Source organism: Sorex fumeus, unplaced genomic scaffold (genome assembly GCF_029834395.1).
Source record: "Sorex fumeus unplaced genomic scaffold, SorFum_2.1 ptg000036l, whole genome shotgun sequence".
NCBI classification, from domain to species: domain Eukaryota; kingdom Metazoa; phylum Chordata; class Mammalia; order Eulipotyphla; family Soricidae; genus Sorex; species Sorex fumeus.
In genome coordinates, this window is record NW_026606093.1 from 22,755,001 (window position 1) to 22,780,916 (window position 25,916).

The 25,916-nt window shown below is 56.8% G+C and overlaps 2 protein-coding genes across 2 annotated transcripts in view; both read right to left on the reverse strand.

Moving 5' to 3' along the window:
* Positions 1-8,936, reverse strand: part of TEX52 (testis expressed 52) — a 25,555-nt gene extending 16,619 nt beyond the window's left edge. The window contains exons 1-3 of the mRNA XM_056117784.1: positions 8,865-8,936; positions 6,337-6,890; positions 763-1,004 (exon numbers count right to left, since the gene is read on the reverse strand). Of these exons, the coding sequence (XP_055973759.1) occupies positions 763-1,004; positions 6,337-6,890; positions 8,865-8,936 (868 nt within the window). The remainder of the gene's footprint in view (positions 1-762; positions 1,005-6,336; positions 6,891-8,864) is intronic.
* A 2,011-nt stretch (positions 8,937-10,947) lies between these two features.
* On the reverse strand, positions 10,948-25,709 carry FOXM1 (forkhead box M1). Its single transcript, XM_056117785.1, has 9 exons — positions 25,208-25,709; positions 23,583-23,722; positions 20,368-20,559; positions 18,213-18,341; positions 17,030-17,074; positions 16,311-16,383; positions 15,830-16,005; positions 11,821-11,910; positions 10,948-11,712 (listed from the first exon to the last, which is right to left on the reverse strand). Exons 1-9 carry the CDS (start codon positions 25,707-25,709, stop codon positions 10,948-10,950), a joined length of 2,112 nt encoding a protein of 703 aa, XP_055973760.1.
* Positions 25,710-25,916: the final 207 nt, after the last annotated feature.

A 25,916-nucleotide genomic window follows, 5' to 3' on the forward strand; every position in this document is an offset into this window, starting at 1 on the left:
TCAGTAATTACTTTTTTTTTTTTTGGCAACATCTGGTGGTGCTCAGGGGGTTACCCTGGCTCTATATTCAGGAATTTCTCCTGGCTGTGCATAGGAGACTATATGGGATGCCGGGGATTGAGCTCCAGTTGGCTGCATGCAAGGCCAACGCTCTCTCTCCCTGCCGAACTCTTTCTCCATCCCCCAGGTCTCATTACTTCATATCTATATTTCTTTCTCTCTCTCTCTTTTTTTCTTTCTTTTTGGGTCACACCCGGCAATGCACAGGGGTTACTCCTGGCTTTGCACTCAGGAATTACCCCTGGCGGTGCTCTGGGGATCCTATGGGATGCTGGGAATCGAACCCGGGTCGGCCGCGTGCAAGGCAAACGCCCTCCCCTCTGTGCTATCGCTCCAGCCCCCATATCCGTATTTCTTATGGTGTCTTTCCCCTTGCTCCAGTCACTGTCTTCCTCCCAAGCCTGGTTTTGTCCCCGGAACCCGCCCTCTGTCTCTGTGCCCCCTTTCCACGGTCTGCCCCTGGCTGAGAAGTCGCCAAGAGAAATAACGACAGTTTTGCGTTTCAGTAGCGTCCCCTGGAGTCTCGGGGTTGCGAGATGGCTCTGTCTTTCCTTCAGCTGCTTGCCCGAGGGGCACTGGCCAAGCCCCCTGGAGCCGGAGCTGCGGGGACCCCAGCCCCACCCCACGGCCCCCACCCTTCTGGAGACGCTCCCGGGTGTGTCCGTGGTCTTGACTTTCTCCTCCGCCGAGACGCTCGGGCACGTGGCCCCACGGAGTGACAGAGGGGCCAGACCAGCCTATCCTCCGTGAGGGCGACGTATCTGCTCACCAGCTCCTGGCTCAGGGGGGCGCGGGGCTGCAGGACCAGCCCGAAGGTCTTCTGCTGGTAGTGAGGCAGCGGGTTGGGGCAGGGCAGGCGCCTGGCAAACAGGTTGGGGAGCGGGTTGGCCAGGAGCTGGGGGCCCTTGGCCTGGAACCTTCCACCAGCTGAGATGTGCGGGAACCTGTTCACAGGAAAGGCGTGGAGAGGAGAGAGAGGTCAAAGGGGAGATCCAGGTGGGAGGATGAGGAGGGAAAGAGTGGTCCCTGGAGCCGGGGCCATAGTACCACGGGGAGGGCGTTTGCCTTGCACACAGCTGATCCGGGTTCGATCCCCGACATCCCATGTGGTCCCCTGAGCATTGCTAGGAGTCTGAGCTCTGGGTCACACCTGAGCACCTCAAGGTGTGGCCCAATCTCTCTCTCTCTCTCTCTCTCTCTCTCTCTCTCTCTCTCTCTCTCACACACACACACACACACACACACACACACACACTGGTCCCCAAACTAGCAAACCTTTGGAATCAGGGACCCTCCCTCCACCTCTCCTCATGGCTACTGACCTCAGTGGCTTGCCTCTGTATGTACACATGCACGTGTGTGTGTGTATATGTGTGTGTGTGTGTGCGCGCGCGCACATGCACCGATCTCTGGGGGGTTATTATTAGTGTGGGGAAATATCTTTTGTTGTACTGGTGGTTAATGGTGTGAAGGTCATAGCCAGTGATGCTCAGTGGCTACTCCTGGCTTGGTTGGTGCTTGTGTGTGTGGGTATTGGGGGGGCGGGGAGGTATCATTCCCAGTGGTACTCAGGACTATATAGAGCTGGGGATGGAACTTGGGGCTCCCAAAGGCACTGCATGTCCCCCAGTTTGGAATAATGCATCTTACATGGTCAGATGCCCATCATTTTTGTTTTGTTTTGTTTTTTGTTTGTGTTTGGTTTTATCTGACAGTACTCAGGGCTTACTCCAGGCTCTGTGCTCAGGGGTCACTCCTGGTGGAACTCGGGGGTCATATGGAGTGCTGGGGAATTGAACCCACATGTGTAATGCCATGTTGGCTGCGTGCAAGGCAAACGCCCTACCGCTGTGCTAGGGCTGGAGCAATAGCACAGCGGTAGGGCGTTTGCCTTGCACGCAGCCAACATGGCCGACCCGAGTTCGATTCCTCCGCCCCTCTCGGAGAGCCCGGCAAGCTACCGAGAGTATCTCGCCCGCACGGCAGAGCCTGGCAAGCTCCCCATGACGTATTCGATATGCCAGACACAGTAACAACAAAGTCTCCAATGGAGACGTTACTGGGCCCGCTCGAGCAAATCGATGAACAACAGGAGGACAGTGACAGTATAAGGCCAGCACTTATTCACTGGAGCTGGAGAAATGTAAGACCTATGCTGTGAAGGGCTTCAAGTGACTTTTTTTTTCTTTTTGGGTCACACACGGTGCATAGGGGACCATATGGGATGCTGGGAATAGAACCCAGTTTGGCCGGGTGCAAGCCTTACCCACTGTGCTACTACTCCAGCCCCTCGAGGTGGCCTTTATTTTTATTTTTATTTTTTTTGGCACACCTGGTGATGCTCAGGGCTAACTCCTAGCTCTGCACTCAAGAATCACTCCTGGATGTGCTCAGGGGAATCCTCTGGGATGCCAGGGATTGAACCCAGGTCAGCTGCATGAAAGGCAAACACCCTCCCCACTGTACTATCGCTCCGGCCCCCTCAAAGCCAACTTTTATCAGTCCATGCATTTATTTCCCTCGGTGACTGAGGTGGATAGAAACGTCGTCACTGTCCTCACTTCTCATCCCTTCAGCCCCCTCACCTGTGGCTCCCGCTTGGCTGCCATCCCTTTGGTCTGCAGTCTCTAGTGCTATCCACACTGCACCTCTCAGCCCACCTCCTCCACTTAACACGTACCCCAAGACCCAACTTCTCATCTCCAGGCAATGAGATGGTGCTCAAGGACCCCGACGCCCCACCCTCACGCTCACGCTCACCAGGTACTTCCCACACCCTCTCTCTTCCCCAGGCACTGAGTTTTGGAGTAGAGAACTGAGCTGAATCTTGGGGGCTACAACTGGCAGTGCTGGGGGTGGGGTGGGCATTGGAGCCGGTGTGTGCCAGGGCAGGAAGCCAGCCCGTGCTCTACCGCCGGGCCCTAGCCCCAGTCCAAACTGGGATTTCTTTTTTTTTTTTTAATTTTTATTAGTGAGACATCATGAGGTACAGGTGTAGACTTACAAATTTTTGTGCTTGGGTTTCAATTATACAATGATCAAATACCCATCCCTCCACCAGTGCCCATTTCCCACCACCACGGATCAAACTGGAATTTCTTAGTGGTTTTGCTTATTTTGGTGTTTTGCTTTTTAATTTGTCGGGGGCAGGGGAGGGGCACACCCAGCTGTGCTCAGGGCTTACTCCTGGCTCTGTGCTCAGGAATCTCTCCTGGCAGGGTTCAGAGGACCATATGTGGTGGGGATTGAACCTAGTATGGCCACCTGCAAGGCAAGTGCCCTGCCCATTGTAGCATCTCCCGTTCCCACCTGGGGATCCTGACATGTTCTTCAGGATTCCAGCTCGAATCCCACTTCCTCTGTGTAAACCGTATCCGAGACTCGGCCCTTTGTTCATGCTTCAGCAGCAAACCCACCCGTAAGAACCTTCGTCTTCCTCTTTATTTCTTTCTCCTCCTCTTCCTCCTTCTCTCCTTTCCCCCACTCCCGTCGGTGCTCGGGGCTTACTCTTGGCTCTGCACTCTGGGATAGCTACTGATGGAACTCAGGGGACCATATGTGTTGCCTGGGATAGAACCGGGGTGGGCCACATGTAAGGCAAGTGCCCTCCCATTGTGCTATCTTCCAGGGCCCCAGGACCACCCTTCTCCTCTCCCTATTCCTCCTCTTCCTCTTCCTTGTTTTTGGGCTTTTGAGCCACACCTGGCAGTGCTCAGGGATGAGGCTCTGCACTCAAGAATCACTCCTGGTAATGCACAGGGGACACTATGGGATGCTAGGGATCAAACCCAGGCCGGCTACGTGCAAGGCAAGTGCCCTGCCTACTGTGCCATCACTCTGTACTATCACTCTGCCCTCTCCTCTCCAGGACCCTTTTTTAATTTTTTTCTTTTCGGGTCACACCCAGCGATGCACAGGGGCTACTCCTGGCTCTGCAGTCAGGAATTACCCCCTGATGGTGCTCAGGGGGACCCTATGGGATGCTGGGAATCGAACCTGGGTCGGCCTCGTGCAAGGCAAACGCCCTCCCCGCTGCACAATTGCTTCAGCCCCAAGACCCTCTTCTTGAAGCCCCTCTAGGTGTACTGGGCTTTGTGCCTGAGCAGTTTCCTAACAGCCACTGGGCTCTCAGGAACCTGCCTGGGCTGAAGAGGGAGAGGCTTGGAGGAATGAAGGCTCAGATTGCACGTGTGTGGAGCAGCTAGACCCAGCCTGGTCTGCTTCCGTCAGGGGCACGGGCTTGTCCCTCCAGACCCCGACGTACCATCTGCCAGAAACGGTGCTGAGCAACTTTGATCATTGTGATTGTGTTTGGGGGCCACACCTGGTGGTACTTGGGAGCTTCTTCCAGCTCTGAGCTCAGAAGTGGCTCCTGGCAGTGCTCGGGGACCATGCACGGTGCTGGAGATAAGCCCTGGGCCCTCAGACCTTTAAGCACTCTCTTGGCCCACGGATGAGCATTTTTTTTTTCTTTTTGGGTCACACCTGGCAGTGCTCAGGGGTTACTCCTAGCTCATGCTCTCAGAAATTACTCCTGGTGGTGCTCGGGGGACCCTATGGGATGCTGGGAATCGAACCCGGGTCGGGCCGCGTTCAAGGCAAACACCCTACCCACTGTGCTATCACTCCAGCCCCAGGGATGAGCTTTTAAGGAAAAATTCTTTTCTCTTTTTTCTTTTGTAGTATGTGTTTTGGGGCCATGGCTGGCAATGCTCAGGGGTTTCTCCGGGCTCTGTGCTCAGGAATACTCCCAAATGGTGCTCGGGGGACTGGGTAGGATGCTGGGGGTTGAACCTGGCTGGGCTGTGTGCAAGGCAAGCACCCTACCTGCTGTTCTCTCTCTCTCTCTCTCTCTTTCTCTCTCTCTCTCTCTCTCTCTCTCTCTCTCACCCTCTCTTTTATGTTTGAGCCCAGCACTTCATGCATGCAAAAAACAATTAAACTTTTCATTTTGTTTGGCAGGGGGCATGTTGAACCACACCTGGTGTTTGCGGGGATTGTGTGTCGGGGCAGGTGGGGGGTGCTGAGTCTGCTCAGGGGTATCTGCTCAGTGCCAGGACCTACTCCCAGCTCTGGTTTGGGGGTTCACTTCCTACAATGCTCCTGGCATGCAAGGAAAGCACATTAACCCCTGTGCTTTCTCTCTGGCCCCTAGGAGGTTTTCTTTATTTTATTATTATTATTATCGTTGTTTTTGTTATTATTATTATTATTATTTTTGGGTCACACCTGGCAGTGCTCAGGGGTTATTCCTGGCTCATGCACTCAGGAATTACTCCTGGTGGTGTTCAGGGGACCCTATGGGATGCTGGGAGTCGAACCCAGGTCAGCCGCAAGCAAGGCAAACGCCCTCCCCACTGTGCTATCGCTCAAGCCCCTTGTTTATTTTTTCCAGGAGTGATTCCCATTGACTTTTGGAAAGCACATAGCCACAATCTGTAATCTTCCTTCCTGTATAGCAGAGAGAAGTCAAGTCCGGGATAAGTCTCTCAAAATCACCAACTTTTTTTTCCCCCTCTTTTTTCTTTTCCTGCAGAGCCAGGAGTAATCTACCCCAGCCCAGCTCCGGGTGGCCCAAAAACTGATCCTGCCTCCTGCGGGTCAGGGTCAACTAGAGAGCGCGAGTTCAGAGAGAGCGGGTCTGGAAAGAAAATCACTGACTCTTAGCATGTGTGGTTGTTATTATTATTATTTGGCACGGAGCTTTGAGCCCGTGTCTGTGGCCGTGTCTGCCCGCAGGCGGGAGGGAACTCTGTGCCCCCCAGCTCTGCATTACCCACTGCAGTCCTTCCTGGGCTGTCCCCAGGTGACTCAGGTGACCGCCTCTCCTTCTATCCAGCCACACTGACAGGATGGGACCAGGCGTTTGGTCCACACCCAGCAGGGCTCAGAGGGCTGCTCCGGGCTCTGTGCTCAGACGTGAGCCTGGGCTGTGATCAGGGGCCCTACACAGTGCCCGGGGATTTGAACCAGGTCGGCAGGATGCAAGGCAAGCACCTTACCCCTTGTACTCTCTTTCTCTCTCTCTGTTTCTCTCTCTTTCTCTGTCTCTCTGTCTCTCTCTGTCTCTGTCTCTCTGTCTCTCTGTCTCTCTGTCTCTCTGTCTCTCTCTCTCTCTCTCTCTCTCTCTCTTTCTCTGCAGCCCAACACCTTTGGAAAACAGATTGTTAAGCGGGCAGGGGTGCCGGACGTCTGAGGAAGCCGAACAGCGAGTCCACATGTGACTGGGGGATGAGTGGGGGGGGGGGGGTGCCCGGAACCAGAAGCTCCTCTTACTTCTTGAAGTTCTTGGGGGCCAGGATGTTGCCCTTGGCGTCCAGCGGCGGGACCCTGGCCTCGCTCCTCAGTTGGAGCTTCTGCCCCTGTTGCAGCATCGTCTGGGTCTTGGCGATCACCTGCTTCTTCCTCTTCGTGTCCCGGAAGATGGGGTTGCAGTAGATGAAGGTGAGGAAGCTGTGGGCCCCCAAGCGGGAGGGAGGGGGCACGGAGGTCTCGGTGGGGGCCTGGCGGTGGGCACTGGCGTTGGTGAGCCAACGCCAGATGTTGCTGTCATAGTGGATGTTGGGCCTGGCGGGGAAGGCGGCCGGCAGCTGGCCCACATCCTGCCACGTGTGGAAGCCCCAGGTGTGCTGGGTCATGTCCTTGTGAGGCGCCAGCCCTCGGCGGTGCACCTGCGCCCTCCTGTCCACGGCCGACAGGGGCTTCAGCAGCGCCTCTTGGTAGTGCTGCCAGTTGAAGCCAGGCAACTCGACGGGCCTGTGGGGCAGGAGGAACTCCCGCTGAGACCACGTGTGGGCAGGAGTCGGGGTGCACTCCGGGGCATGGATCATCTAGGGAGAGACCGGAAGGAGAGGGGGAGCTGGGGGGTGAGGGTTGAGTGGCAGAGCACACGCCTGGTTTTGCAGGCGCCCGTGGGCCCCGGTCCCAGTGCCACGTGGAAGAGGCGCGTCTGGGTCGGACACGCAGTCCAGAGCCCTGGGGCCACAGGCCTGGCATGCAGGTGGCGCACGTTTGGGTTTCATCCCTGGAACTGCCGCGCGTGGCCCCTGGCCACTTCCTCAGTGTGGTCCCCAGTTTCTGTTGTCAGAAAGCTGGGCGCTGGAGTCACTGTGCACGCAGCCGGCGAGGTGCTTTCCCTGCATGTCGCCGAGCCAGATTCAACTCTGGCACCCCGTAAAGATCTCCCACCTCACCCTGCCAGGTGTGGCCCCCAAATAAAAAATAAATGGGGCGGGGGCTGGAGCAATAGCACAGCAGGTAGGGCGTTTGCCTTGCATGCGGCCGACCTGGGTTTGATTCCCAGCATCCCAAAGGGTCCCTCGAGCACCGCCAGGAGTCATTCCTGAGTGCATGAGCCAGGAGGAAGCCCCGAGCATCACTGGATGTGACCCAAAAAGCAAAGATAAATAAATAAATAGCACTGTAGCACTGTCCTCCCGTTGTTCATTGATTTGCTCAAGCGGGCCCTGTAATTTCTCCATCATGAGACTTGTTACTGTGTTTGGCATATCGAATACGTCACGGGGAGCTTGCCAGGCTTTGCCGTGCGGACGAGATACTCTCAGTAGCTTGCCGGGCTCTCTGAGAGGGGCGGAGGAATCAAACCCAGCTCAGTCAGGCTGGCCGCATGCAAGGCAAACGCCCTACTGCTGTGCTATCGCTCCAGCCCAAATAAATAAATACATGAAAAAGAGTCGGGTTGGATGGGAAAGTAGCCCCAGGGAAGGCCAGCGGCGGCCCTCTCTGGACACATGGCCTGGTCCCTCACCCTCTTCCAGCCTGTCCCATCACCCTAACACCCCCCATGTCCCATCACCCCCTCCATTCCTGCCCAGGTTGGAGCCAAGTGGGTGGAAACAGCCCAGAGGCCAGTCCCTCCCCTCCCCCACCGCCTCCTGGGACTCCCCTCTCTGTCCTGGCTGGGTGTCCTTCCCGGCCATGAAAACACCAGCAAGGCAGGCCAGGGATGGGCTCCAGCAGGGTCTGTCTTACCCACCACCCCACACTGCTGGGGCCTGATGCCCCCCTGCGGCTCAACCACTGCCTGTGCCCACGATCTTGCCCAGTGCGAGAGTCCCGGAGCTTGTGGAATGCTGACCCCTTCCCTTCCCTGCAGGTCAGCGGGACCCTGGACAGCTCGCTGCCGTGGCCAGCATGGACGAGCCTCACACTGCCGACAGAAGCTGCACCTCACCACGGTAGGAGATGGCCCCCCGCAAAGGTGCTTCAGATCAGCCAGAGCTGGGAGGGCCCCCGGCCTGGGTGTCGAGTGGGTCAGTGGCAGGGTCGGACCCCAAGCATTTGGCCGTCATTGCTGGAGACGTCATTGCTGGGAGACCATGTGGTGAAGGGGATCGAACCTGGGGCCCCATGCTCCAGCCCTCTGAAGCAGCACCCTAGGACTTCTCGTTGTTATTTTATGGGCCACCCCAGAGGGTGTGCAGGGTTTCCCCGGGAATTACTCCTGGTGGTACTTGGTGTGGGGGCGGGGGGGACCATTTGGGATGTCAGGGATCGAACCCTGGTCGGCAGCATGAGAGGCGAACACCCTCTCCTCTGTGCTGTCGCTCCGGCCCTAGGTCCGGGGCCTTTCTGACCCCCAAACCCCATCGCTTCCCTAAGGCACTGGAACCCCACCAGCTCCGGGTGGGTCTGGGAGCCCAGGTTAGGGGGCGGCAATGCCACCCTGGTGCTGAGCTGAGTCCCTTCTCAGACGGGTCCCTTCTTGGAAGGGTGGACCATCCGGCCCACCCGGAGAGGGCCAGCAGAGCCCAGCGGGGCTGTGGACAGGGCCCTGAGCCTACCTGCAGGAAAGGTTCTGGGAAGGGGGAGGTGTTCTTCCGCCCGAAGTGGGGTCTTTGCTGGGTACTGGCCATTTTTTCCGCCTCTCCCGCACCTGTCTGGGCAGCTACTGAGGGAAGACTTGCAGGCAGCATTGTTTGCTGCTGGGGTCACCATGGTGATGTGTCAGCGGGAGTGGCTGGGGGGGAGGCCCTTCCCTCTGTGGAGGCCCCGCCTCGGGTCAGACAGACAGGGGTAGAATGGCTAAATTCCATCTCGCTCTGGGGCGGTGCACAGCGTTGCGGGGCGTAAGACCCTGAGTTCAAGCCCCAGCGTCCTCCCATCCCTCACAGGTGCTAACCAGAAGATGGTCACAAGAGCTGCTTCAAGGGACTTGCCTTGGGAGGTGGGGAGGGGTTAAAGAGAGCAGTGGGCTTGTGCTGGGCGCCCTCAGGTACCTTTCTGGCGAGGGAGGGGCTCTGGATTCACCTTTTGGCTCCGAGGCCCAAACCAGAGCCGGGCTGGACAGAGCCAGATACTGGCAGTTTGCGTCAGGAGGTGTGAGACGGCAGGAAGGGCTGCCGTGGTACTGGGACCGCAGCACCCAGCCAGGGGTGGCACTGAGCAGCAGGGTGGCCCCAAACAAAACGATGGTCCAGTGGGCAGGGAGCTTGCCTGGCACGTAGCCAATCCAGGTTCAATCCCTGGCATCCCAGATGGTCTCCCGGGCCATGCCGGGAGCAGAGAGTCAGGACTTAAACCCTGAGCACTGCGGGGTGTGACCCCCAAAACCAAGGTGTTCTACCACTGAGCTACACCCCGTGGTCTGTATGTGAGGCCCCAGGTTTGAGCCTCTGCACTGCAAAAAAATTAAAAAAAAAAAAAAAAAAAAAAGAAGGGGCTGGAGCAATAGCACAGCGGGTAGGGCATTTGCCTTGCATGCGGCCGACCCAGGTTCGATTCCCAGCATCCCATAAGGTTCCCCGAGCACCGCCAGGAGTCATTCCTGAGTGCAGAGCCAGGAGTAACCCCTGAGCATCGCTTGGTGTGACCCCCCTGCCCCCCCAAAACGGGGAAGAGTGACAGTATAGCAGGCAGGGCATTTGCCTTGCATGCAGCTCACTTGGGTTTGATCTCTGGAACCCCCAACACCACCCGAGTGAAGAGCAAGGAGTGAGCCCTGAGCACTGCTGGGTGAGCCCCGTGCGGGTCTGTCACTGGGTCTTCTGAGCGTCAGGGGTCTCCGTGCTGGCTTCTCCCCTGTCACCAGCCCCCTCCATCACTCCGGCCTGCCACAGGGACCAGACACCAACACAGCGTTCCAGCGTTCCCACCCTGGCTTTTATTGAGGAGGGGTTAGTGTTCTCCAGCTGCCCGGCAGGAGGTGGGCAGCAGCGGGCAGGCCGTGGGTCAGCCAGGACCCGCTGCCTCTGCTCCGAGCTGGTGTCTCTGGCATGATTCAGGAACATTATCAGAACTGTCTCCCGGGCGCACATCAGGGCTCTCTCCACCCTGTGTTTCTGACACATGTTCCCCTGCCCCCAACTCAACCTCGATCTGCTGGCCAGGAGCTCTCCTGGAGAAGCTAACTTGGAAAAGGGTGGCGGGCAGGGAGGGGACGGGCAGCGAGGGGCACATGGGCTGGGTGCTGGGCCATGGTAACGCCGAGTGCCAGGCGCCTCGGGGGCCCCTCCCCAAGAAACCGTGCAGTGCTCTGGGTTCTTGCCTTTCTCCAGCGGGAAGTGAGGATGAGCCGCTGAGCCCTGGCGGCTTTCTGGGGGCCTCTCCGTAATGATCTGAGTGAAGCAGCTTACGTTTATAACTCGAGGGTCATTTGGCAAATAAACATGACGGATACAAGGGCTGCCCCGGAAAGGAGCAGAGAAAGGCAAACATCTGGGAGAGGGGCGAGTCTCTCAGCCTGAACTGGCCAGGCAGGGTGCCGGCCCCAGGGTGTCTGGGTGCTGGTAGCTGGGATGGACAGCAGGAGCTTGTGGTCCGGTAGGCAGAGCTGAGGGCTGGAGGAGCCTGGCAGGGCCTCACTCGGAGGCCACAGGGGCGCCCCAAAAGTGCTGGGGGTCGGGAGGGGGGAGCGAGGCCCGGCCTCTAGCGCAGCTCCGGGAGGAGCTGGGCCCAGTTGATGCCGTCGGGGCCCAGCGGGTCCTCCTCCAGGCCGGGGAAGCTGATGTCCAGCAGGATCTTGCTGAGGCTGTCGTTCATGGTGTCCAACACCAGGCCCTCGGTCAGGGACCTGTTGGCCGAGAGGCCCGAGTCCTGGGGCTCGGGGGAGCCGGCCTTGGGGACTTCCACGTCGGAGGGAGAGTAGCAGCCGCTGAAGGGGTCAGCGGCGAGGTCGAAGGGCTCGGGATGGAGCAGGTCCCTGGGGGAGTCGAAGAGGGGGCCGCTCCCGAGCGGGGTGGTGCTGAGCTCGGGCAGGCCCAGGGCATCGGGCCGCGGGGTCCTCACCGGGCTGAAGTCCAGCCCCGCGGCGGCTCCAGGCGGGGTGAGCCTCCAGGCGGCCTTGCTGGGCGTGGAGGACGCGGGGGGCTGCAGGGGGCTGAGCGTTTCGGGTTCGGGCGCGGGGGGCGGCTGCAGGCGCTGCTTGCGGCGCGAGCGGCTGCGGTCCCGCTGCTCCCGACGCTTGATGACCAGCATCTCCGAGACGCGCCGCGCGGGGGACCGGGGCGCGCTGGAGGGCCCCTGGGGGGTCGGGGTGGGCGAGTGGGACGAGTCCTCCCAGGAGCACGACGCCTCCTCCTTGACGGAGGGGCTGGGCGAGGGCCACTCCGCCAGCGGGGGGCTCGGCGCCGGGTGCGGCCCCCCAGACAGGGGCCACTCCACGGCCTCCTCCTTGACGGGCAGCGGGGGGCTCTGCGCCGGGTGCGACCCCCCGAGCAGGGGCCACTCCACGGCCTCCTCCTTGACAGGCAGCGGGGGGCTCTGCGCCGGGCGTGCCCCTCCGGGCAGGGGCCACTCCACAGCCTCCTCCTTGACGGGCAGGGGTGCCCTCTCCGTGGGCCCGGTCCCCGTGGTGGGCAGCGGGCTGATGCCCTCCTCCGCCAGCAGCACCTGCAAGGTAAGCGGCGGGGATGGTGAGGGGAGCCCCCGACCCTGGCTCGGCTCCCCGTCACCAGCGGGACACAAGGCGGGTAGGGGGGATGGGCCGAGGAAGAAACAGGCCGATCCTTCCCCCCCCCCCCGCCCCCCACTTCTCTTTTTATTCATTTTGATCCACACCCGGGGATGCTCAGGGGTCCCTCCTGGCTCTGCGCTCAGGAGTAACTTCTGGCGGTGCTCCGGGAACCCTATGGGATGCCGGGAATCCAACCCGGGTCTACCTCTTGCAAGGGCCCTCCCTGCTGGACTATGGCTCCGGCCCCTTTCCCCTTTTCTAATCTCTAAAAATAGAGATTGGAAAAATGATGAACCCTACAAATGTCTGAGAAGGTGAGAGTTTAGTTTTGGGGTGTGAGAGTGAAGGGTTGGGGCAGACAGTACTGAACATGGTGTTGGCAGAATAAGTATCCACCTGGGAGATGGATATTAATATAATATTATAATATATAATATATAGTAGCACTGTAGCACTGTCCTCTTGTTGTTCATCGATTTGCTCGAGCGGGCACCAGTAACGTCTCCATTGTGAGACTTGTACTGTTTTTGGCATATCGAATACACCACGGATAACTTGCCAGGTTTTGCCACGTGGGCAGGATACTCTCGGTAGCTTACCGGGCTCTCCAAGAGGGGCAGAGGAATCGAACCTGGGTCAGCTGCGTGTAAGGCAAATGCTCTACCTGCTGTGCTGTCGCTCCAGCCCATAACATATAATATATACAATATAATAATACATAATTGTAACATATAATATTACTATAATATAATATGTAATAATATATATAATGTAGGGGGCTGGAGGGATAGCACAGCAGGTAGTGCGTTTGCCTTGCACGCGGCTGACCCGGGTTCAATTCCCAGCATCCCATATGGTTCCCCGAGCACCACCAGGGGTAATTCCTGAGTGCAAAGCCAGGTGTAACCCCTGTGCATCGCTGGGTGTGACCCAAAAAGCAAAAATAAATAAATAAAATAATATATATAATGTAATAATACTGAGTGTATCAGAGAAAAACGTAAACAGAAAGAAAACCAGGCCCATACAAATCCTGACAGAGAATCTAGGAGACTATGTGTACAATCTGAGGGTAGGGGTGACCTTCTTAACCAACACTGGAAACCCAGAAGCTATAAAAGAGAAGAGAGACATATTTGACTATCAAAATTCCAAATGTTACCGTGGCATGAGATAACCATAAACAAGGTAAAGAAACAATAGAAACGCCCCCCACCTCCCCAAAAGCTCCGTTTCAGTATTAAAAAAAAGTATTTAATTGACAGAGGAAGAACTCTGACAGATGAACAAAACCCTGTAGAAAATGGGCAGTGTCGATTACTAAGCATCTTACTGGAAACAAACAATGCGAAGGTGCTCAAACCTACTCATAAGCCAAGGAAGATTAAAATATGCCACAGAGATGTTTAACAAACAGTACTTGGGCCAGTGCTTAAAAGATGAACAATTTCTGGTAAAGACAGGTGCTGATGGGGCTGGAAGGGGTAGTACCGGGCTTAAGTTGCTTGCCTTGCAACTGTGGCATCACATAAGGTCCCCCAAGCACCGCCAGGGGTCACTCCTCAGCACAGAGCACGGAATAGCCTCTGAGCACCCCCTAACCCCTCCCTTCCCCCCGCAAAAAAGAGATCAGTGGTTTTTAAAAAGCTGTTGGTGGAAATTAATATTACTAGAGCTGGGGTTTTTGTTTGTTTTGGTGGGGCCACGTCTGGCAATGCTCTGGGATCATTCCTGGCTCTGTGCTTAGGACTCACTCCTGGCGCGACTTGGGGGACCATATGGGATGCCAGGGATTGAACCTGGGTCAGCCACATGCAAGGCAGCCCTCCTGGCTATGCTATCTCTTCAGCCCCATTGGGTTTTGTTTTGTGTTAGAGCCCCATGTAGTGCTCAGGGCATACCCAGCTGACCCAGGTTTGATCCTCAGTACCCCATATGGTCCCCTGAGCCCCGCCAGGAGTGATCCCTGAGTGCAGAGGCAGGAGTAACCCCTGGGCACTGCCAGATGTGTCCAAAAACAAACAAACAAATACTTTTTAATTGTAAAATTGCTGAATAAGGGCAGGAAAAGAAAAAAAAAAAAAAAACAAGGAATCCAAAATCAACCCTAGAAACAAAATGTTCCTAGTGGGGACCAGTGGAACTGCAGAGACGGTCGAAAAGGCTAGACTTGGCAAACTGAGAGTTGGGTTCAATCCTGAGCACTGCCCCTGGAGCTGGCCCTAGTCTCCCCCCAAGGCTGGGGAGCGAGCTCACGGGATTGGCGCGCATGCTCTGCCTGGAGGAGGACCAGGGTTCGTTCCTGCCATCATGCGGTCCCCTGGGTACCAACAGGAGTGGCCCTCTTGGGAACGACAAAGAATTATCTAGTCCCTAAATGTCAGTGATGCTGAAGTTGAGTTGAGTCTGACTCATTCGGACTCTCATTCACTCTGGTATTTCTGGATACAACAGCATTGTGTATGTACGTTTAAAATGGGGGGAGTATGTGTGTGTGTGTGTGTGTGTGTGTGTGTGTGTGTGTGTGTACACACACACATGTGTACACGTAACAGCTGTGGCTATATAACACTAAGCATGGATAAAACATGGAAGAAAATGGACTAAATTCTCACACAGTTGGGGAGCAGAAAGGGCTCATCTCCACTTCTGTTGCTTCCCCAAATCTACTTCTGTTCATTTATTTATTGGCTTTTGGGCGACACACAGCAGTACTCAGGGCTTACTCCTTGCAGGCTTCAGGGACCATATGGGGTCCCGGGTATAGAATTCAGGTCAGCTGCATGCAAGGCAAGCACCCACTGTATGGTCTCTCTAGCCTCTCAGTCTGCTTCTGTTTAATATCTATTTCACTTGTGAACTTTCTTTTTTGATGTTTGGTTATACCCAGAGGTGCTTACGAGTCACTCCTGGTGGGACTGGTGGGAACCAGGCGGGGTGGGGGATTGATCCTGGACACCTCCCTCTCAAGTCAGCACTTCCGAATTCTTAGCCACTCCAGCCCATTCCCAATCACCTCAACTGAAGTTTTACCAACTCATTTTGGATATGTAAAGGCTTCCTTCATGTTTTTTTTTTTTTTGAATAGCACAGCGGATAGGGTGTTTGCCTTGCATGCAGCCGACCTGGCTTCGATTCCTCTGCCCCTCTTAGGAGAGCCCGGCAACTACTGAGAGTATCTCGCCCGCACGGCAAAGCCCGGCAAGCTACCCGTGATGTATTCGATATGCCAAAAACAGTAACAAGTCTCACAATTTGTTGTGAGACGTTACTGGTGCCCGCTCGAGCAAATCAATGAACAACGGGAAGACAGTGCTTTTTTTTTTGGGGGGGGGAGTCACACCCAGCAACGCACAGGGGTTCCTCCTGGCTCATGCACTCAGGAATTACTCCTGGCGGTGCTCAGGGGACCAAATGGGATGTGGGGAATCGAACCCGGGTCGGCCGTGTGCAAGGCAAAACGCCCTACCTGCTGTGCTATCGCTCCAGCCCCCCCCTTTTTTTGTGGGGTGGGGTAGGGCACACACCCATCAGTGCTCAGGGCTTATTTCTGTCTCTGCACTCAAGGATCATTCCTAGCGAGGCTCATGGGACCGTCTGGGGTGCTGGAGATTGAACCCGGGGTCGACCGCCTGCCAGGCAAGCGCCTTCCCCACTGGGCTATCTCTCTGGCTCCTGACAGCGTTTGCACGGTCCCCTAAGTTGCTCCCGAAGACGGAGAAGCCCGTTATGACCCTGCCCTTCCTTCTGCCTGATCTCTCCCACTAGGCTTCCGAGAACACCTCCCTAGGTGCTCTCCAGCTCAGCGTGTCACCGCCTGGCATCCCTCCGCAGAGAACCGTGGAAGCCACTCACCTTGGGGGCGATTCGGACTCGCTTGCCGTGGCGGGCAAGCTCTGAGCTCATGAGGGACGCGGCTAGGGGCATCGGCACCTTTACCGAGGGCTGCAGCACCAGTGACTGGCTCACGGGGAACTGGATGGGCACCAGGTAGGAGCTGACCCGCGGCAGCAGTGGCTTCATCTTCCGCCCTGCGGGGGAACAGGAGAGATCAGCAGCAGGGCGTCGGGGTCGAACCCCTCTCTCACACCCAGCAACGCACAGGGGTTCCTCCTGGCTCATGCACTCAGGAATTACTCCTGGCGGTGCTCAGGGGACCAAATGGGATGTGGGGAATCGAACCCGGGTCGGCCGTGTGCAAGGCAAAACGCCCTACCTCCCCCCCCCCCCTCCCCGAGCTCGGCTGTCCTGCTCTGGGCCGGGACCTGGAGCCCCCGAGTTGGCGGCGCCCCCAGAGCTTGGGGCCCGGCCTGAGGCCCCGTGCCCCCATACTAACGTGTGCCCAGGGGGAGTTCGGTTCTAATGGCCACGTTCCGGTGGAGCTCGGCGTGGGGTCGCTTCTGCTGCTGCTCGTGGCAGAGAGGGGAGAGAGAGAAGCCTGGGGTTAACGGAGCCAGAGGGGGGTGGGCGAAGAATCCCACCCGCTGCTCTGGTGCTGCTTGGAGCTAACCACTCACCCGGGCAGGAAGACAAGAGCCAGTGGGGGGGCGTGCACGGCGGGGGTGGGGTGGAGTGGGGTGGGGGGCAGCATGACCGTTTCCAAGCCTCGGTTAGTCCTCGGTGACTAGACGGTGGGCCGCTTCCTCCGGATGTGTCCTCAACACCCCCTCCACCCCCCAAGCCCCTCTCCCCTCTCCCACTGGGGGATACTCAAGCCAGCAGACGCAAAGGAAGGCCAGGGAGCTACGGAGCAGAACTGCCAGCCAGCCAGCAAGGCCTCAGTCATGCCCTCGTCCTTGGTGCCGCCTGGCCCCTCTGCCTGGCTCTGCTCCGCTCACCTCTCACCTTGGCCTCGTCTGGGGGTGGCGTGGGGATTCTGCCCCCCCACCCCCGCCAGCCCAGAGAAGTGGGCCTGAGCCCCAACTCCTGGGGGGGGGAGGAGGAGGCCACTGGCCACTGGCCGTGCCCTTCCCCCGCCTTGTCCCTGTCCACTAAGCCATGCCGAGCGGAGAAGGGAAAGCGAGGCCAGGCCCCAGCCAGAGGAAAGAGTCTTACTGATTGCAAGTGCTCGGGCGATTGTGGAGACCCTGGGTCCAGTGGCTGGTGGTGGTCAGGCATTGGGGGAGAGAAATGAGATAAAGTTAACCACCAGCGTGGTCGGTCTCGGCAGATGGGGGGAAAAAAAACAGCTAGTCCTGACGGAGGCTGAGGACCACCCTGTGCGCCCGCCCGCCCCTCCCGGAGTTAAGGGGTGTGTTCAGTCTTGGGAGGGGCGTGAGGGTGCCCCGAAATCACCTAACATTTGCTTCTGCCTGGAAAGCTGTTGTGGGGCTGTTCTCTGGGCTCCAGCCTAAAGCAAGGTGGTGGTTTTTTGGTCCGTTGGTGGGTTGGTTTTGGGGGCCACAGCTGGCAATGCTCAGGGGTGTCTCTGAGCATTCAACACTCAGGAATCATTCCTGGCGGTGCTCAGGAGACCATATGGGATGCTGGGGACTGAACCTAGGTTGGCTGCTTGCAAGGCAAGTGCCCTACCCACTGTGCTATCTCTCTGGCCCCAAAGCAAGGTTTAAGGATCACCCATGATGTGCTCATTCCAGCCCCGGACAATGAGGGACTCCAAAAGGGGCCTGGGAAGCTGTATGCGTGTGTTTGTTGTGTTTTGGGCCACCCCTGGCAATGCTGAGGGCTGACTCCTGGAATCTGCACTCAGGAATCACTTCTGGTGGGGCTTGGGGGGACCTTATGGGATGCCGAGGATTGAACCTGGGTCAGCCACATGCAAAGCCCTACTGGCTGTGCTATCCCTTTGGCCCCCTTTGCTTTGGTTTTGTATTAGCTGTCCAAGCAGTGCTCAGGAACCAGCCGCTGACCCGGGTTCGATCTCTGGTATTCAGCCACGTGCAAGATAAGTGCCCTCCCCACTGTTCTCTCGCTCTGGGCCTGAGGAAACTATACTTGGACAAGGGCCCTGGCAGGTGTGGGGCGGGGGGGACAGTGACACACTGAACATTGCCTGATCTGGGTCGGAGCTGTCCTCTCCTGGTCTGGCCTGGCCCACCACGTGTCCCATGGTCTTTGTCCGCCAGAAGCCACTCAGTGAGTGGCATCAGGGCACAAAGGGGCCGCTGGCATCTAACCCAACCTTGGAGGCACAGGAACTCCCCGGGGGCACGGTTGTCCTTCTGAAGGGGAGGGGACAGCATCCAGCCTGGGCCCCTCCACACGAAACAGGGCTCACCTTGAACACCTGGTCCAGCGTCAAGTAGCGGTTGGCGCTGGGGTGAATGGTCCAGAAGGAGACTTTGCCATTGCCGGACGTTTCCCGGACAAACATGTCGTGGAGAGAAAGGTTGTGGCGGATGGAATTCTGGAGGGAGGGAGGGAGGGACAGATGGCCAGTCAGCAGTCAGTCCAGCAGAGTAGATGGCAGCTCCTTGTGTCCTTGGGACCCAGCCCACCGCCAAAGCGGCCACCTCAGCCAGGAACCCGTCACCATACGGGGATAGAGAGCAACACGCACTAGGGCCGGAGGAAGCCTAGGCAGGAAGGAGGGGCCCAGGCAGTCAGAGGCAAGCATGGAAGCGAAGACATGCTGCCTTCCCTTAAGAGCCCTGGAAGAGGGGCCAGAGCGATAGCACAGCGGGGAGGGCGTTTGCCTTGCACGCAGACGATCGGGGTTCGATTCCCAGCATCCCATAGGGTCCCCCGAGCACCTCCACGAGTAATTCCTGAGTGCAACGCCGGGTGTGATCCAAAAAATAAAAAAAAAGAGCCTGGGAGAATTCTGCTCCAAAGAAGAAAAACAAAAGCCCTTGGCTCACAGCAGGGAGGTGCTGGCCTTGCACACGGCCAATCTGAGTCCGATTTCCAGCATCCATTGGGTCCCCTGGGCACCACCAGGAGTGATTCCCGGGTGCCCATCCAGGAGTAAGCCCTGAGCATCGCCAGTTGTGGCCAAACAAACAACACCCCCCCTCCCCCAAAAAAAAGTATAAAGCTCTTGGCTTGGGGCTGGAGCTATAGCACAGCGGGGAGGGAGTTTGCCTTGCACGCAGCCGACCGGGTTTAATTCCCAGCATCCCATATGGTCCCCCGAGCTCTGCCAGGAGTCATTCCTGAGCGCAGAGCCAAGAGTAACCCTGGAGCCTTGCTGGGTGCGACCCAAAAAGCAAAAAGCAAAAGAATAAAGCTCTTGGGGCTGGAGTGATAGCACAGCGGGTAGGGCGTTTGCCTTGCACGCAGCCAACATGACCGACACAGGTTCGATTCCCAGCATCCCATATGGTCCCCTGAGCACCGCCAGGAGCAATTCCTGAGTGCATGAGCCAGGAGTAACCTCTGAGCATCGCCGGGTGTGACCCAAAAAGCAAAAAAAAAAAAAGGTAAAAAGCTCTTGGCTCAGGGCTGAGGAACCTGAGTCGCTTCCTATCTGTACAATGTGCCCCGCACGCAGCTCGTCCCAGAGTCTTCGTGTGCCCACAAGTAATCCCAATGCTTCTGCAGGCCAGAGCTATAGTGCAGGGTTCGGGCACTGGCCTTGCACGCAGCCGACCCAGGTTCCGTCCCCCACGCACCACCAGGAGCAATTCCTGAGTGCAGAGCCAGGAGTAAATCCGGAGTATTGTTGGGCATGCCCTCCCCCTCCAAAAATAACGTAAAAAAGTAAAGAACCCCACTTCCGGGGAGGGTGGGTGGCCTTCAGGGAGGTGGAGCTTGAAGCCTGAGGCTCCTGGGTCACAGTTATTTCCAGGGCTGGCTGGGGAAGAGATGATAAATCCGGAAGGGAGCTTGCCTCGCTCGTGTCCGCTCCCTACCTGGGTTGGATCCCAGCTCCCCACGTGGAGGGGTGACCTCTGAACACAGAGCCAGGAGTAAGCCCAGAGCACTGCTGGGGGTGGCCCCCAAACAAACAAAACCAACCCCCCCATTGTTCTCTTTTTTTTTCCCCCACCTTTTCGGTCACACCCGGGGATGCTCAGGGGTTACTTCTGGCTCATGCACTCAGGAATCTCTCCTGGCGGTGCTCGGGGGACCATAAGGGATGCTGGGAATCGAACCTGGGTCGGCCGTGTGCAAGACAAATGCCCTACCCGCTGTGCTATCATCGCTCCAGCCCCCATGTTCTCATTCATATAGACACTTAGTTATACCAAGAAGCTAGGGATGTCAGGGTTTGGGGGCGTCCTGAAGCACCTCCCTAAAACCCTGGAGTGGAGTCACTGGGCTATTGGGGCTGGGTAGACCAGGCAACGGGCAGCGGCAGACTGTTTCTAGTTCCGGTACCCCGAGCACAGAATCTCTCTCCTCCCCAGGGGCACCACACATGAACGGGCCCATCGGGGCGGACCGATTGGTGGCCAGGGTGAGCGCGGCCGGGTCGGGGACCGTGGCACCTTCCAGCCTGGCTTGGCGATGTGCTTGAAGTAGGGGAAGTGGTCCTCTATCCACGCATAGATGTCTTTCAGGGTCATGCGCTTCCTCTCCGTGCTGTTGATGGCAAACTGGATCATGGCCATGTAAGAGTAGGGCGGCCGCTCGGACACCGACTCCTGCCAGGATGCGGATGCTTCTGGGGCCTCTTCAACCTGCGGGTTGGGAGAGAGAGGCTGGTGAGAAGGTCTCAGAAGAGTCTTCAGGCCCAGGGCTGGAGCAATTTGCTCAGAGGTAAGGCACAGCGGGTAGGGCATTCGATCCCCAGCATCCCACATGGTCCTCTGAGCACCGCCAGGGGTAATTCCTGAGTGTAGAGCCAGGAGTAACCCCTGTGCATCGCTGGGCATGACCCAAAAGCAAAAAAAAAAAAAAAAAAAAAAAAAAAAGAATCCTCAGGTGCTCTGGGCCTCCTCTCCAGGCTACCTGGCTAGCATAGTGGCCATCATGGCACTTGTCTTGCACCCAGCACCCTACATAGTGCATCACTCCAAGCCTGCCAGGAGTGATTCTTGAGCAGAGCCAGGACTAAGTCAAGTTTGGTCCCAAGCTAAACTAAAACCACACAGCTGGGGCTGGAGTGATAGCATAGCGGGTAGGGCGTTTGCCTTGCACGCGGCCGACCCAGGGGTTCGATTCCCAGCATCCCATATGGTCCCCTGAGCACCGCCAGGAGTAATTCCTGAGTGCAAAGCCAGGAGTAACCCCTGTGCATCGCCGGGTGTGACCCAAAAAAGCAGAAAAAGAAAAAAAGTAAAAAAAATAAAAATAAAACCACATACCTGGGTGTGGTTCTAAAACTAAATAAACAAATAGATCATTAAAGGCTCACCTCCCCCCCCAGAGAGAGAGAGAGAGAGAGAGAGAGAGAGAAAGAGAGAGAGAGAGAGACCTGGCGTTTATTTACTTCTTTAGGGTGAGGGGGCTGAGCTGCCCCCTGGTCCAAGGAAACCTTTGATGATCCCAGAGGATCGTGCAGTGTCTGCATAGATCCATCCTTCCATCCTTCTATCCTTTCTTCCTTCCTTCCTTCCTTCCTTCCTTCCTTCCTTCCTTCCTTCCTTCCTCCCTTCCTCCCTCCCTCCCTCCCTTCTTTCCCCAGTTGAAACCTCTCAAGAAAGTCTGCATAGGGGCTGGAGCCATAGCACAGCGGGTAGGGCATTTGCCTTGCACACAGCAGACCCGGGTTTGATTCCCGGCATCCCATATGGTCCCCTGAGCACCGCCAGGAATAATTCCGGAGTGCATGAGCCAGGAGTAACCGCTGTGCAATGCCGGGTGTGACCCAAAAAGCAAAATAAATAAATAAATAAAAGTCAGCATAGATTATGATTTCTTTCCTTCCTTTCCCTCCCTCCCTCCCTCCCTCTCTTCCCCCTCCCTCCCTTCCTTCCTGGAGGCGGCACACCCGGCGATGCTCGGGGGTTACTCCTTGCTCCGCACTCAGGAATCACTCCTGGCAGCGCTCGGGGGACCATATGGGATGCTAGGTTGACCATGACCCGAATGCCCTCCCCATCTCTCCTGCCTGAGATTGATGATTCGTAAAGCACCATTTGATACTAAAACCATCCCCCCTTTTCCTTTTCAGACGTGGGAGTGAAAGCTCCTGGGTCTTAGGTCATTCCTACTCTTGAGGTGTCATGAGAACCTGCCTCCTCTCAGAGTCTGGATGAGAGAAACCGTCCTACGAGGCGGGCACAGACAGGTGTCCACACAACATAGATTTGGCAAAGTCTCAGGCAACGCTCTGCCCACTGACACTAAGGTACTGAGCTGTATCCTCTGCAGGGTAGTCTCGTAGTGCCCACCCTGTGGCCACAGCCCCTCAGCGTGCAGATGGATTTTCCACTTACATACACATCCGTGTCGTTTTGGGCTTTATTTATTTATTTTTTTTGGGTCATACCAATGATACACAGGAGTTACTCCTGGCTCATGCACTCAGGAATTACTCCTGGTGGTGCTCAGGGGACCATGTGGGATGCTGGGAATCGAACCCGGGTCTGCTGTGTGCAAGGCAAAAGCCCTACCCGCTGTGCTATTGCTCCAGCGTCTGGGTTTTTATTTTTGGTTTCTGGAGCATACCCAGCAGCACTTGGAGTTGTTCCTCGGGTGCTCAGGGGGCCCATGTGGTACCAGGGATCAAACCCAGGACCTCCTGCCTGTAAAGCATGTCCTCAGCCCTGCTGAGCTATTTTTCCAGTCCCTGATTTTCACTTTTTTTTTGTTTTGGGGCCACACCCAGTGGTGCTCAGGGATCCCTGCTGACAGTGCTCAGGGGGCCATCTGGAGTGGTGGGGACTGAACCCAGGGCAGCCATGCGCAAGGCCAAGTGCCCTGCCCAGTGTACTCTCACTCCAGCCCAATAAAAAACCTTTTTTGCTTTTTGGGTCACACCTGGCAATGCACAGGGGTTACTCCTGGCTCTGCACTCAGGAGTTACTCCTGGCGGTGCTCAGGGGACCATATGGGATGCTGGGAATCGAATCTGTGTCAGCCATGTTGGCTGTGTGCAAGGCAAACGCCCTACCTGCCGTGCTATCTCTCCAGCCCCTGAAAAACCTGTTTTAAGCCCCAAAGATTTCTCACACTGAGACCTCTTCGGCATTTCCTGAGTACCTGCCACGTCCCTAAATGGGAACAGATTTCAGACTGGTTTTTCCAGGCCACAACTGGCGGTGTGCTGGGCTTACTCCTGGCTCTGTGCTCAGGGATCCCTCCTGGTTGGCTCAAGGGACCATAATTTGTGCCGGGGATCAAACCCTGCTCAGGTACCCCACTCAGGTATCCCCCCCACCAAGGGTCAGATTACTAGTAGGTCTGAGGGAGCAGCCTGCAAGAAAATGTCAGAAGGTTCCACACAGAAAAGTGGGTCACGGGATAGGAGCGTTAGCACAGTGGGTAGGGCGTTTGCCTTGTACATGGCCAACCTGGGTTCGATTCCCAGCATCCCATACGGTCCCCCGAGCACCGCCAGGAGTAATTCCTGAGTGCGTGAGCCAGGAGGAACCCCTGAGCATCGCCGGGTGTGACCCAAAGCAAAGCAAAAAAAAAAAATAGCGAGTCACCTTTTTATTATCCAGAATTATCCAGACTCACGCCCAGAGATGAAGCTCACAGGCCCCCTGCCCCCTGCACCTGCCCCAACTCACCCCCCAGGGGCCACCTGGTTTACCTTGACCTGATTGGGCTCCAGGTGACGATTCTCCTTCTCTTCCATCTCCTGCTTGACGCTGCAGGACCCCACTCTGTCGGAATGCCACTGGATGCTGGGCAAGCTGGGATCAAGCGCGCAGCCAGCTACCTCCGTGCCCACTGGAGGGAGGGAGCAATTCAAGAGGCCACTTAGCTTCCGGCAGGCCCACAGGAGTTGATGGTTAGGGACCACCTCCCCAAACGCTCTCAGGGACGAGCTAAACCTCCTCCTGTCACCCTCAGGATGCTGTCAAACCTCATGCCAGAGAAACATGCAGTTCCAGTGGCATTGCAGGCTGGTCTCTGGCAGAGCTAGAGAGCTACCGAGGCAACCTTAGGAAACTCACTTCTCCCTCCTCTCCTTATTTATTTTCTCCTTTAGTAAGTGGAGAAAGTTGGCTACTTCCTCCTTCCAGTCACTGGAGAGGTGAAACAGAAACAGCAAAATGCCCTTCTCCGACGTGAAAAAGGTACAGAAATGCCCAGCTGTAACTGCAACCCTCTGGAGTGTGCCCAAGGAGAAGGTTTGGGGTTTCAGGAGGGGACCAGGGATCTGGTCAAGTGGGAACATTATTGCTTTTCATATGTGAAGCCCTGAGTTCTGTCCTCAGTGCTGAGAATGGAAGGAAGGGAGGAGGGAAGGGAGAGAAGAGAAAAGAACAGAGAAAAAAGAAAAGGGGAGGGAAAAAAAAAAAGAAATAGGTAAAGAAATGGCCAGAGCTTGGGCTGGAGCAATAGCACAGCGGATACGGTGTTGGCCTTGCACGTGGCCAACCCGGGTTCGATCCCCGGCATCCCATAGGGTCCCCCAAGCACCGCCAGGAGGGATTCTTGAGTGCAGAGCCAGGAGTATCCCCTGAGCATGCCTTGGTGTGACCCAAAAAGAAAAAAAAAAAAAGAAGTGGCCAGAGGTATAGTACAGCAGGTAGGTCTTTGCCTTGCATGTGGCCAATCCAGGTTCAATTCCCACCATCCCATAGGGTCCCCCAAGCACCGCCAGGAGTGACCCCCGAACACAGAGCCAGGAGTGAGCCCTGAGCACTGCTGAGTGTTACCCAAAAATCAGAAAAGAAAGGAAAGGAGGAAGGAAGGAAGGAAGGAAGATAGAAGGAAAGAAGTAAAGAAGGAAGGAAGGAAAGAAAGAAAAAGAAAGAAAGAAGAAAGAAAGAAAGAAAGAAAGAAAGAAAGAAAGAAAGAAAGAAAGAAAGACGGGGCTGGAGTGATAGCACAGCGGGTAGGGTGTTTGCCTTGCACGCAGCCCGACCCGGGTTCAATCCCCAGCATCCCATATGGTCCCCTGAGCACAGCCAGGAGTAGTTCCTGAGTGCATGAACCAGGAATAACCCCTGAGCATTGCCGGGTATGACCCAAAAAGAAAAAAAAGAAAAAAAGAAAGAAAGAAAGAAAGAAAATTAGATTTCAGGAAGAATCAGGAGGTAAGAAAGAAAGAAAGAAAGAAAGAAAGAAAGAAAGAAAGAAAATTAGATTTCAGGAAGAAGCAGGAGGACTCTGCCCAGCTCCGGCTGGCTGCCCGTCAGTGGATGACAGTCCAGCGTGACTGGCCGGGTTCCTGGTCAGCAGTGGACAGGGCGCGCACCCACATACCGCAGCTCTCCCATCGGTGCCCCGGATGGGTGGCGAGCGGCCTTAGGGGATTCCCGTCCCTCACTGCAGGCCTGAGTCCCGGGGCCTCGGCGCCCACTTGGGTCATCTTGGGCTCGTTGCTGGCAGAGGTCTGAGGCTGGCGCCCTGCGGGCTGGGGGGCGCCGCCCCCGCAGCTGATGAGGATGAACTTGTTGGGCCCGCTGCTGCCGCTCTCCTTGCCCTTGGCGGTCAGGGCCGCGATGATGCTCTGAATGTTGGCATCCTTGGGGATGGCCACCACTTGGGTGTTGGGCATGGTGGGGTGGTTGATGATCTTGATCCCGGCTGGAAACTGGCAAGCCCCGGACTCAGCCCCCTCCGGAGGGGTCTGGGGGTGCCCCGCCTCCTTCTGGGCCGGGGACCTCTTGGGGTCCTCTTGGGGCGTTTCACTTGGGGCATTTTGAACAGGAAGGGGCAGCCTCCGTCTCTTGAGAATCAGTGGCCGGTGGGGGCTGGTTCTCATGATGAATCGGCGCTTTCACTCTCCATTGAGAAGCACAGGCCCTGGGAAGCACAGAGCACCGTGGGTCAGGCTGGCCAGGCTGAGGGACAGCCAGCGGTCCGTCAGGCCCAGATGGACCGCTGGAAGGGCACACTTTGTACTGATAAAAGAGTCCAAATCGGTGCTGGAGCAATAGCACAACGGGTAGGGTGTTTGTCTTGCACGCGG